Source organism: Leopardus geoffroyi, chromosome C3 (genome assembly GCF_018350155.1).
Source record: "Leopardus geoffroyi isolate Oge1 chromosome C3, O.geoffroyi_Oge1_pat1.0, whole genome shotgun sequence".
Classification (NCBI taxonomy): Eukaryota; Metazoa; Chordata; class Mammalia; order Carnivora; family Felidae; genus Leopardus; species Leopardus geoffroyi.
In genome coordinates, this window is record NC_059338.1 from 69,347,935 (window position 1) to 69,360,652 (window position 12,718).

At 45.1% G+C, this 12,718-nt stretch overlaps 1 protein-coding gene and 1 long non-coding RNA gene across 7 annotated transcripts in view; one reads left to right on the forward strand and one right to left on the reverse strand.

The window, feature by feature from the left end:
- Positions 1 to 12,718, reverse strand: part of DISP1 (dispatched RND transporter family member 1) — a 188,193-nt gene that overhangs the window by 163,111 nt on the left and 12,364 nt on the right. For 2 of the 6 annotated variants that reach the window (XM_045453339.1, XM_045453338.1), the window contains exon 2: positions 1,644 to 1,805. The exons of 3 other annotated variants lie outside the window; for them this stretch is intronic. In XM_045453339.1, the coding sequence (XP_045309295.1) occupies positions 1,644 to 1,805 (162 nt within the window). Of the gene's footprint in view, positions 1 to 1,643; positions 1,806 to 12,718 lie in introns of those variants that run through there. One more of the 6 variants, XM_045453344.1, reaches the window with a different exon arrangement.
- LOC123585346 overlaps positions 1 to 12,718 on the forward strand; it is a 29,048-nt gene that overhangs the window by 462 nt on the left and 15,868 nt on the right. The gene's annotated exons all lie outside the window — the stretch shown is intronic.

A 12,718-nucleotide genomic window follows, 5' to 3' on the forward strand; every position in this document is an offset into this window, starting at 1 on the left:
TCATGATCTCACGGTTCATGAGTTTGAGCCCTGCGTCGGGCTCTGTGCGGACAGCTCGAAGCCTGGAGCCTGCTTCTGATTCTGTGTCTCGCTCTCTCTCTGCCCCTCCCCTGCTCATGCTCTGTCTCTCTCTGTCTCAAAAATAAATTTAAAAAAAATTTTTTTAATTAAAAAAAAAAAAAGATTCTCTCTCTCTCCCTCTGCCCCTCTCCCCTGCTCACACACACTCTCTCTCTAAAATTTAAAAAAATAAAATTTTAGCGATGTGTCCGTAAAACATAATAAAACAAACTCACTGGTTTTTATCCATTTTATATTTTTATCTGAATTGTGTTTGTGACAAAGAGGGTAAATTGGGGGCTACCTCCTCACGATGAGGGCTAATGCTTTGACTAATATTTTTGGAGAAGGCTCAGAGGAGTTTTATTTGCCCTGACTCGTAATCTTATGAGGGCTGTAAGCTACATTTTACACAAGTGACTGAAGAGACGTTTAGTGCAGTCTCCACTGCGCATCTGAGCAGATAAAATATTACATCGGTTTCCAATTGGCCTTTTTTCTTCTCAGCCTGATAATGCTAGGAAGTCTGAAGTTCAAGTGTCTGTGGAGCTGGAGTGGAAAGAGGTCTGGCAGCATGGACAGAAGGACGGGTGAGATAGGGGCTGGGGTGGGGGGGTTACCTGTTGAGGGACCCAGGGGACTGAATGGAGGAGCAAGGGAGCAAGAGGAAGACAGAGGAGGAGAAGCCACAGGCAGACAGATGTCTCAGAGGAGCAGTTTGCCATTCTAAGTGTCCTAAAGAAGCCAATGACATTCCAAATTATCCTCGGCAAAACCGCGCCGACGCAAAGGGACATAGAGGGAGCTGGTGACACACAGTGGGCAGGAGCTGGAGAAGGGTTAGAAGCTCCCACGGGAGGAGCAGGATCAGAGAGAAGGGCCGACTTAAAAAAAAAAAAAAATCAGCTTCCAAGGAGGGCAACTTCTGACCATGTATTTTTTTTTAAAGACCTCCTTTAAAATATCTTACCAGGTTTCAGACAGGACAGACAATAAATACCCCTGACAGTCATGAACTGCCCCCACCCCGACTTTTTTTTTTTAAACCAAAGCTGCACCTGTTTCAAGTGATTCCAAACTGATAATAAGCCTTTTATGACTTAAAACCAATGAGCCTTTTACGGCTCGACACGGACACAACCAGCTTCCCAACGAGGGTGCAGAGGAATCCTCCCACCATCCAGAGCCAGAAACAGCCAAGAAGGGACTGTGACAACACACCTGACAGGTGGCACCAGTTTGGGGGGCGGGGGGGCAGGATTAGCCACAAATGGGGTGCAACTCACAGTTGTGTCCAGCCACGCTCCTGGGGACCCCAGCCTGACAACTGAGCCCTACACACACAAGTGTATAACCTGCACGCCCCGTGGTGGAAAGCCACGCCAAGCTTTCAGGGCGAGAGATGAGACACACAGGAGGACCAGGACAGCAAGAGTGTGGGGGAGTCCCTGGAGGGAAAGGGTCAACAAATGGCTACCCAAAATCAAATCCACAAGAGTCACAATTCAACCATCTAGTTTCTACAACCGTTTCCCCCCTGCTAGTCTGAATTTGGAACAGAAGGGACAAAGATAAGCGCTTACCGTTTTCTCTCTGGCGTAGACCAGGCACTACACGAAGATGTGAGACAGCTGGCCGCGGCAAGAATTCCAGCCTTTCATGGACTTTGGCCAGTTCTCCCAAGATCCCGTCTGCAGACTCTGGAGTGAGCAGGGTCCCAGCCAGCCCCTCATGGTCACCAGAAACTGCAAGGGAGGAAAAATATCTTTTCTCTCTACTCTTCTAAATTTTTGGCTGGGTCTCTGTGACAAAAGACAGATTAACAAAGAAAGGCGTATTATTTGTTTTAAACATAAGTTTTATGTGACAGAGGAGCCTTTGTAAGGAAATTAAGACCAAAGAAATGGTTAAACCTAACTTTTCATACTGGGTATGACGAAAACAATCATGGAAAAACAGGATAAGATAAAGGAAGATAAAAGCTAGGAATAGTAAACTGGGGAATCTTAGCAAAGACTGTTCATTCCATTCCCCTTGGCATCCCTCACCCTCAGAGAGAAGGGTGCTCCTCTCCTCTGGGCACAGGGAGGGCACCCCTCGCGTGAGGGTCTGTGACCTGTTTCGGGGGAAGTTCAGAAAGTCCTGCCTGCACCTGCCATTCCTCAAATTCCTTCAGCTTAAAATATCCAACATGCCAAGGTGCCATACTTTGGGGTAGCGCGTCCTAAACCCCATCATTCTCCTTCAAACCAGTCATTTCCAGGGTGCGTGGCTGGCTCACAAGTTATTTCCTATGATTCTCAATGAAAGAGTTTTGCTAGTTAGTAAGGATGGGTATGCAATCCTCCCCCACCCCCAGGTTCGGTGCAAAGCACTCCAGACAAGCACAATGACAAGGCGGACTTCTAGTTCTGGCAGTATAAACCTGATGGCTGGAGAGCGCCCAGAGATGCTGTCTTACAGATTTCAAAATTCTTTTTAAAACGTAGGGCAGAGCTAGCTATAAAGCAAGAGAAATGTTCCAAGGCGGAAATGGTAAGAAAGCACAAACCTAGAGGTGAGTTAGTTCTGAAACCAGCATGTCCTATGCGCATCTGCACAGAACTTGAAGAGGGGAGAGGAGAAGCTAGAGGAAAAGGTCACAGGAGGCAAACCGGTGGGTGTATGCCAGGTGCAGAGCAGAAACCCTCCCACATAAAGCCCTAAAGGGGAGATGCATTAAAAACCAATTCATCTTACTGTTGATACACACGAAGGAATGGTCAGAAGGAAAAAAAAAAAAAAAAGAAAAAGAAAAAAAAGATAAATGCATATGGGTAAATCTAAACACTATGTCATTTTCTGGGGTTAAAAGATCAAGTCCCAGAACTGTAATGCCAATAAAGCAGTGTGTATCAGAAAGAGGCTGATCCTACTGTCCTTAACTTCCTTAGGATAACCAGTAAAAGAAAAGAAACGGAATGAAAGCCTTCCAGCAGAGGTCAAAGCGTGAAAATGGAACGAAGACAGAAGACAGCACGGGACAGGACAGAGCATCCAGGCCTCGGAGTCAGAGCCCCAGGTGGGGGGCCCAGGGTGGAACCCTAGCTCTGCACCTGGCAGTTCTCTCCACAAACACAAGCCATCCGCTTCTCAAATTCCAGTTTCTTCATCTTTAAGAAGAGAAAATAATACAAAGCTTCCAGCCCAGGATCTGAGTTAACATTGGAGTACCTGATACCCGGCCCCAAGCCGGTTCCCTTCCTGCTTTTCATGACCCTCGAGTGTGTTCACCACCAAGCAGGTCACTGTTGCAGGCGGCTAGATCAGATCATTTTTATCATGAATACCACAGCTGGTACAGTCAACTATACTCCTTCCTTATTCAGCTGAAAAGATTCCAAATAAAACTGCAGCATATACAGTAGCTCAAGCTGTTTACTGTTCCAAAAGTGTGCTTTCATGTATAGGTTTTCGCAAGAAAGATGAAGTTCAAGCTGAGGCGAATGCCCCTTTCGTAGCAAAATGCAAAGGCTAACACTTCGTATATGATAAAGAAAGCCCAATAGCTGCTTTCTTAGATACCTACCGACCTGTCCAACCCCCACCTTTCTGCAATTTAAAAAAAAAAAAAAAAATTTTTTTTAATTATATCACCTCAAAGATATAAAACTCATTTCAGCTAGTTAAAATTTGTTACAATTCAGAATGAGCATATAATCCCAAAATACAATAACATCTTGTTGTATAAAGATTATTTTGTGAATTTAGAAACTGTGCTCCAAAAATCAGAGTGTTCAGAAAAAGATAAGTCAAGTATTTCCCAATAATAGTGTTATAAAGGTTGACTCTAGGACAAAATAACGTGAGACTCCTTGAGTTCAACAGCCCACATATGGATTATCCCTGCTCTCTCCACACCCCCTTTTTAAACTGTCCATGGCCAATTTTATTTATTTTTTAATTTTTTAACATTTATTTTTGAGAGAGAAACAGAACACGAGCAGGGGAGGGGCAGAGAGAGAGACACACATAGAATCGGAAGCAGGCTCCAGGCTCCGAGCTGTCAGCACAGAGCCTGATGAGGGGCTTGAGCCCGTGAACCCTGAGATCATGACCTGAGCCGAAGCTGGACACTCAACTGACTGAGCCACCCAGGTGCCACCCAGGCGGCCCCTCCATGGCCAATTTTAAATTCTGAATGGCTTTTTTGTCTTCTTCACAGGATGCTTCCAGAACTTCCCCGTCTGTACATTTTAAAGAACAGAAATTAATTTCCATAACTGTCTAAGATAAACTTCAAGGCAATCCTGCCCCCCAAATTATAACATGACCCAAAATAAAGTATGAATGCTTTAAGGTTTTTGTTTCTACCAGTATAAAGGTCTGACTACCCCCGACTTTAAAGCACACATGGCAGTCAGCAAGGTGACCCAATCCTCTCACCTGAATAAAAATGCTAAAAGCTGGGGGCACCTAGGTGGCTCCGTCGGTTAAGCGTCCAACTTCGGCTCGGGTCATGATCTCACGGTTCGTGGGTTTGAGCCCCGCGTCGGGCTCTGTGCCGACAGCTCAGCCTGGAGCCTGCTTCCGATTCTGTGTCTCCCCCTCTCTCTGTTCCTCCCCTGCTCTCACTGTCTCTCTCTCACTCTCTCAAAAATAAATAAAGATTACAAAAAAATCTTTTTAAATGCTAAAAGCCGAAAATGTTTTGCAAGAAACCAACTGGCAACCACTAAAACTAAAGATGAAAGTTTCATTAGAACAGAAATGGAAAACCCTGCATGTATACACACGATCCAACAGGAAATGACATACGTGGTGGACCTCAAGAGTGAAGCCCTCAAGAGAGCTGTATTCCACACACAGCAAGGCCTCCGGGCTTGATGCGCGGCACAGCAGCCAAGGGCTACGGCCCTGAGGTCAGGGTGCCCAGGTCCAAATCCCAGGTCCAGTTACTGTGCAACACGGGCAGTCTACGTCCCTTCCACAGACCTCAGTGTCCCTAACTGTGGGGCTGGCATGATAGCCCTTAACAGGCCTGCAGAAAGGGTTAAATTCGAAAGAACAGACACAAAGTCCTGAGCACGAGAATCGGCATATAGTAAACATTTAATGATTCTAGCTAGCCACGGAATCCCGTTTCTCTTATTTTACAATACAGCACCACTAGAAGCATCAAAAAGCACCCTGCGCGGTTGTTAATTAAAGAAATTGTATTTTAGTTACTCACTCCCTGATAGGAGGAGGTAATCCTAATGCCCATCACACAGCATTCAGCCAACACAACCACATCCAATACCAAACAGCCACAAATGAAATCATTAATAATTATTAAAGCATACCAGTGACCACTGACCTGCTCACCTGGGCCCAGAGATCTTATTACTAACAATCAGGTTACAGTATTAAGGGACTAATGAAATTTTTCTGTAATATACTGCCACAGTGATCTTGAGAGGCAACCATAAAAAACGGTAATGAAGTCTGGGACGCCTGGGCGGCTCAGTCGGTTGGGTGTCCGACTTCGGCTCAGGTCATGATCTCGCGGTCCGTGAGTTTGAGCCCCGCGTCGGGCTGTGTGCTGACAGCTCGGAGCCTGGAGCCTGTTTCAGATTCTGTGTCTCCCTCTCTCTCTGACCTTCCCCCGTTCATGCTCTGTCTCTGTCTGTCTCAAAAATAAATAAACGTTAAAAAAAAAATTAAAAAAACATAATAAAGTCAAAAATAATCAAGAACCACCAATTACTCTGCAACCACAATTCAATATGCCCCCCTCACAGCCTTAGCAGCTGGGGGTGGGAATCGGAGATGCAAGCCTACTCAAAACAGTTTCGTTCGTTTGTGTAATACATTCCAGGGGCATGAGGACCCACGGCAGATAATTCCAAAAGTCTGGTTTGCATTTGACCTTGATGGCCTAAGAAACCCTAAGCAGTCTCAGGGAAAGTAACACCTAGATCTAAAACCTACAACTCGGGGATGGAAAGAAAAGACCCTTAAGAACCCTGGAATTCTCCCATCACCCCCCACCCCCCACCCCCAGGGCAGAAACTATCTGAGACGGAACTGTGACCTGGCAGCGATGACCGATGACCACTGGCAGCACCACCTGAGGTGACGTCTGGAGCAGGAATGTGATAACCACTTACTTGGTAGCCATTAATTTACTCTTTGTTTCAAAGCGGCCTTTTTATCTCGGTTTAAAATGAGTGAAACTGCCTAAAATTTTCTTTGCAGCAAATGGAAATGCATTCATCATCGCTCCCCATCATCCTTTTCAGCTGGCAGTAACTTGTGGTTGTAAAGCTAAACAACAAAAAAGAGTGTGGGTGATGTTAATCAAAGCCTGGATTCCGGCCCTGCCCTGCAGCATGCTGTAATGGGAGAAAAGTTCCTGCTTCACATTCCAAAGGAAATGAATTCTTCTGTGAATAGCCCCCCACGCTAATGCCACCTCTCGGTCTGTCACTGTTTTCATCCATGCAGCAAATATTTTGTAATTACTTACTACTTTGTGCTAGAAGCTACAATAATAACAGCACCACCCTTGTCCATAATACACTGACTGCATTTCAGGGAAGTTTAAAGCGGAACGTGTGGATCCCAAACACTACTACGAGTCCGTGAATATTAAAAAGAGCTCTAGAACCAACATGCTGTTCACACTCTCCTAGAAAGTGCTTTAGGGCAGACCCGGAATTTAAGGCGCTTTGAAAACACAGAAGAAAACTGTACAATCCAAAGCAGACAGGCTTTAGAATTCGCTTCACCGTTTTTAAGTGTTACAAACTTAAACAAATTATTTAATCTCTCCAAACTTTGGTTTCCTCATCTATACAAAGGAAATATAAGCATCTACCATAAATAAGGTTGTCGTGAGGCCTGAATACAATGTACAGTAAACGGCTGGGACAGTGCCTGGCATACAGTATACGATCAATAAATAGAAGCCAGTATTAGTAGAGACATTCTCAACAAGAGGAACGCACTTAGTGGTGACCTTCACTCCTTGATGGAAAAAGTTAATTGTGTCAACAGAACTCAGCAGCATGGTTCTAAAAAGCAAACTGAGGGGCGCCTGGGTGGCTCAGTCGGTTAAGCGTCCGACTTCGGCTCAGGTCACGATCTCACAGTCCGTGAGTTCGAGCCCCGCATCGGGCTCTGGGCTGATGGCTCAGAGCCTGGAGCCTGCTTCCCATTCTGTGTCTCCCTCTCTCTCTGCCCCTCCCCCGTTCATGCTCTGTCTCTCTCTGTCTCAAAAAATAAATAAAAACGTTAAAAAAAAAATTAAAAAAAAAAGCAGAGTGAGAGCCTAAACTTCATGGGAGACGGTGTGACTTGATAACATGGAAAGCAGGAGAACCCACCTCAGGGCAAGGTGAAGACAGGAACCTGCAAAACGAGATGTAGTGAGATTACAGAGGAAGCACCTGCAGAAGAAAGTCAAGGAGCAACTCCACCGATCCGTCAAGTTGGAAAAGGTCTGTCTCCCCCCATGATTCTGTCTCCTGTCCTCCACTCCTCCGGGGAAGAAGTGTGTTCTCTGAGAAACTGGGAATCCATAAAAAGGAAGTCTGAAGAAACAAGGTAAAGAAGCCGTCTCTATGTATTAAACCACTCACTAACACTTTGGATTGACAGGTTTTTGTTTGGTTCTACAAATTCCAGTTTAAAACACACGGTTTATACAATTGCATATAATAAGTAGACCGATCAGTCATTCCACACTTTCCTCTGAATTAACATCATCAAATAATTACAGATGAGCTGCCGGTTACGAGGGAAACGGAGGTCTGGGGGAGAGGTTAAGGGACACAATTAAAGCAACGGGGTGAGGGGCGCCTGGGTGGCGCAGTCGGTTAAGCGTCCGACTTCAGCCAGGTCACGATCTCGCGGTCCGGGAGTTCGAGCCCCGTGTCGGGCTCTGGGCTGATGGCTCAGAGCCTGGAGCCTGTTTCCGATTCTGTGTCTCCCTCTCTCTGCCCCTCCCCCGTTCATGCTCTGTCTCTCTCTGTCCCAAAAATAAATAAACGTTGAAAAAAAAAAAAAATTAAAGCAACGGGGTGACCTGACACGTGCGGCGCCTGTGAGAGGGGATGCACCACAAGGGAGGGGACGACGGAGCAGGGAGAGGAGGGGACAGCAGGACAGTGCCCACCAGCAGCCCTGGAGCAAACACGATGGTCCACAAACCACTCCGGCTTTTTAGGGCGAGAATTACCAGCGCATCTCACTGAAAATCAAGTGCCACTAGAGACTACAACACCTAACTACCCTAGGACTTTGACACCGGACACCACATAAGCTGAAACACTGGGGCCTGAAAATACAAAACTGTTCAACCTTACAATCAAACTACAGAACATCCGTCATTAAAAAATTAATGTTCATTTAATTGCGTCGGTTTTTAAAAAAGCAGTTAGAGGTTGCTAAAAAGAAACTTTTTTCAAGTTTATTCATTTATTTATTTGGAGAGAGAGGGAGGGTATGAGCAGGGGACGGCCAGAGAGAGAGGGAGGGAGCGGGAGGGAGAGAGAGAGAGGGAGGGAGAGGGAAGGGGGGAAGAGAGACAGAAAAAAAGAGAGACAGAGAGAGAGGGAGAGGGAGGAAGAGAATCCCAAGCAGGCTCTGCACTGACAGCATAGAGTCTGATGCAGGGCTCGAACTCACGAACCATGAGATCGTGACCTGAACGGAAACCAAGAGTCAGACGCTTAACCGACTGGGCCCCCCAGGAGCCCCCAAAGAAACTTTTTCAACTGTACTTCCCTCCCCTAAGGATCTCTTTCAACTTTTCCAAACTTTTTTTTTTTAATGTTTTATGTATTTTTGAAAGAAAGAGAGACAGAGAATGAGTGGGGAGAGGCAGAAAGAGGGAGACACAGAATCCGAAGCAGGCTCCAGGCTCCGAGCTGTCAGCACAGAGCCCGACACGGGGCTCGAACTCACGAACTGCAAGATCATGACCTGAGCCGAAGTCAGACACTTAACCGGTTGACTGAGCCACCCAGGCGCCCCCAAACTCTTTTTGCTTGTGAATGTAGACACACACAAATTTCTCAACTTAAATTTAAACCCAGCCTACAAACCTGTGCTGAGAGCTCTCTTCCAGCCCCACGGATTGCAGAGAGAGCCCTTATCAACAGATCTTCAAATGTCACAAAGGCTGCTTGAAATTATAACTAAACACATCAAGTTACTCGGAGTCAAAAGCAAATCCTGCCAATGTTCTGAATACAGTGAAATGTTCCCAGGTCCAGTTCAGAAATAATTACGCAATAAAGTTAGGGCAGGTACTCTATACCTCAGATCTAGTAATCTCATATTTGATCCCATACAATGAAACAAATCTGTTATTTAATTACTGCTGAGTCTATATCCTGAAGTGCTTTTGTATCTTAAGAAGCAAATACCACAGAAAATGTCTTTTAAGTCCCTTCTCTTTGGAGCTGGAATCCATTGAAATATTTCATTTTGGGGCGCCTGGGTGGCTCAGTTGGTTAAGCGTCTGACTTCAGCTCAGGTCACAATCTCACGGTTCGTGAGTTTGAGCCCCGCGTCGGGCTCTGTGCTGACAGCTCAGAGCCTGGAGCCTGCTTGCGATTCTGTGTCTCCCTCTCTCTCTGCCCCTAACCCACTCACATTCTGTCTCTGTCTCTCTCAAAAATAAATAAACATTAAAAAATATACATTTTTCATTTTGTTTTTTACTTACAACCTGAAGGAAATGACCCTTTGAAGAGGAAAGGGAGAAGTTACTTCAAAATCCTGGACTTTCGTTCCCCTTTCCAACTGTTATCTTTGTAGTTATATTCCAAAGTGCAAAAAAAAAAAAAAAAAAAAAAAAAAAAGTAAAATTAATTGGAAATAGTGCCATATTTAGGTACATCTTTTCAATTTGATGAAATTAAATTCGCAACTGAAATACAACCCCCCCACAAAGTGCGTAAGAGTGCGGCAGCGGTAAGAAAGTACTCCACGTAGTCAGGGACGTGCACCTGCCTGAAGAAAGAACCCACACTGCAGAACTGCAGGGTGGCATAGAGTCGCTAGAATAAGCAAAAGGGGAATTAAAAAAAGGATCTCACTCCAGCAACACCTCCTGATAAGACCCTCAGGCAGCTGCCATGATGTAGTATGAAAAAGCTATCACTGTTGAGTCCTACGTGCCGGGCATTATGCTAATAAGCACTACATACATCATCTCCTTCGCTCCCTCTAACGACTTAGTGCACTGGGAATTATTACGCTCATTTTGCAGGTAAGGAAGTAAACTCAGGTTATGCCTCAAACCTGGCAACCTTCTCAAGAATCCATTTACACCCTCCAACGTCTTCTCTATGCCCCGTGGAACCCTTCCAATTCCCTTCCGGGGGACTTCCAAGTCCCTGCCCTGCGCCCCTTGCAGAGAGGAACAGGGTCCCCGCAGCTCCCTGTTCCTCTGCTCTCTGACGGTCCTCGCGAAGGAAAGCTCCCTCAGTGAGGTCTTTCAGGCCACATGTTCTCTCTACTTCAAGGTCCTCTGGAATATCCCCTGTGAACCAACCAACGGCTAGCTTGTACTTGTAAAACCTCTCCGAGCCTCACGGGTAGCACAGTGCCCTTCGTGAATTTGGGGCCCGCCTGTACACCCCTTATGATACACCCACTTCTCTCCACCCACCCTCCCCCCCAGGGCCCGAGAACGGCCTGAGTGTCGCCTCCGTTCTGGTAACTATCAGTTCATACTCAGTCCCTGAAGTACACACTCAAAATCACCCCCTCTTCAGAAAACCCCCTAACTAGCGTCACTTATGTAATCGCTCTCAGCATAAAGGGCACTGCATTGGAAACCAGATCTGGCTTCTAAAGATGGTTCTTTTATTCACCGTGTTACCTGGGCAAAATCACTCCATCTTCCTGGGACCAGTTTCCCAACCACAAATGACGAGAATTTGACTAAAAAGCTCAAAACTAATTGCCAACTCTAAGAATTTTTTATACAAAAGAGTTAGCAACAACATTAACTTATTAAAAAAACAAAAAAAAATTGCTATAACATTTTTAAATTATTCAAGGCACCCTACATTTAAATACACAACATACAAAAACCACACACACAAAAAAGAGAACTTTCAAATTTCAAAGGTTGATTAAATTGTCCATTTTTTAGTCTTTATTTGACACATGAATGAAGACCCAGGTAATCCCTTAGAGACTACTGGTCTACAAATATAGACACTTCCTTAATTAGTACGCACTATGTAATACTTTATACACCACATATTTTAATATACCAAAATGTGTTTGTAGTACTGATAACTGGTCTTATGGGTCAACTTGGTTGGGATACAGCTAAGTGAATCAAACATGAATCTAGGGTTGCAGTTCAAGTATTTTGTAGATGTGACTAATATCTACACTAAATTGACTTTAAATAAAGGAGATTACCCTGGATTGTGTGGATGGGACTCATGTAAGCAGTTGTAGGCTCTAAGAACAAAAACAGGTTTCTCAGAGAAAAAAGAATTCTGCCTCAAAACTTTAGCACCAACTCCTGCCCGACCTTCCAGCCTGTTGGCATGCCCTACAAATTTTGGATTTACTAATCCCCACAATTTCACGAGCCAATTCCTTAAAATAAATCTCTTTTAAAACACACACACACAGGGGCGCCTGGGTGGCGCAGTCGGTTAAGCGTCCGACTTCAGCCAGGTCACGATCTCGCGGTCCGTGAGTTCGAGCCCCGCGTCAGGCTCTGGGCTGATGGCTCAGAGCCTGGAGCCTGTTTCCGATTCTGCGTCTCCCTCTCTCTCTGCCCCTCCCCCATTCATGCTCTGTCTCTCTCTGTCCCAAAAATAAATAAACGTTGAAAAAAAAAAAATTAAAAAAAATTAAAAAAACACACACACACACACACATACACCATATTGGCTGTTTCTCTGGAGAACCCTAATATATACCAACATACCAAAAGACTCAAACAGGTATTTATTTTTCTTTCTTGGTTTTTTAATGTTTATTTTTGAGAGAGACAGAATGTGAGCAGGGAGGGGCAGAGAGAGAGGGAGACACAGAATTAGAAGCAGGCTCCAGGCTCCGAGCTGTCGGCACAGAGCCCGACGTGGGGATCGAACCCGTGAACCATGAGATCATGACCTGAGCCATATTCGGACACTCAATCGACTAAGCCACCCAGGTGCCCCTTTTTTGTCTTTTTTAAGTTAGGGTTAACAGATGTCTGTTTCTTGTAACCTCCTTAAAATATTAAAGCATTTTAATATTTTAAGTGCTCAGAAGGTTATTTTGTTAGTACCTCCTGCACGATGCCAACTTTTCTTTATTAAAATCCATAGGAGGGGAAAGAACAGTGACGTTCCCTACATGGAATTTTCAAGCTCCAGAGCTGATTTCACAAGGTTGTGAGATGCAGTTTTTTTCTCATTGTCCTGGCTTTGAAAGTATTTCCTAACTACCAGTTCGTATATCACCATTGTGAGGAAATCAACGACCAGCCCAATCCCAAAGCTGAAGAGCCACACGAAATTGGCACAGACCTTGGACTACTTAGTGACATCTGCAAATTCAAGCCGAGAATTCTGCTCCAAGTTTTACTGTTGATCTGTCTCGTGGCTAGTCTTCAGTGCTACAGGGACACAGGAAAGACTTCAGGATCACTACACACAGAAAACTGCTA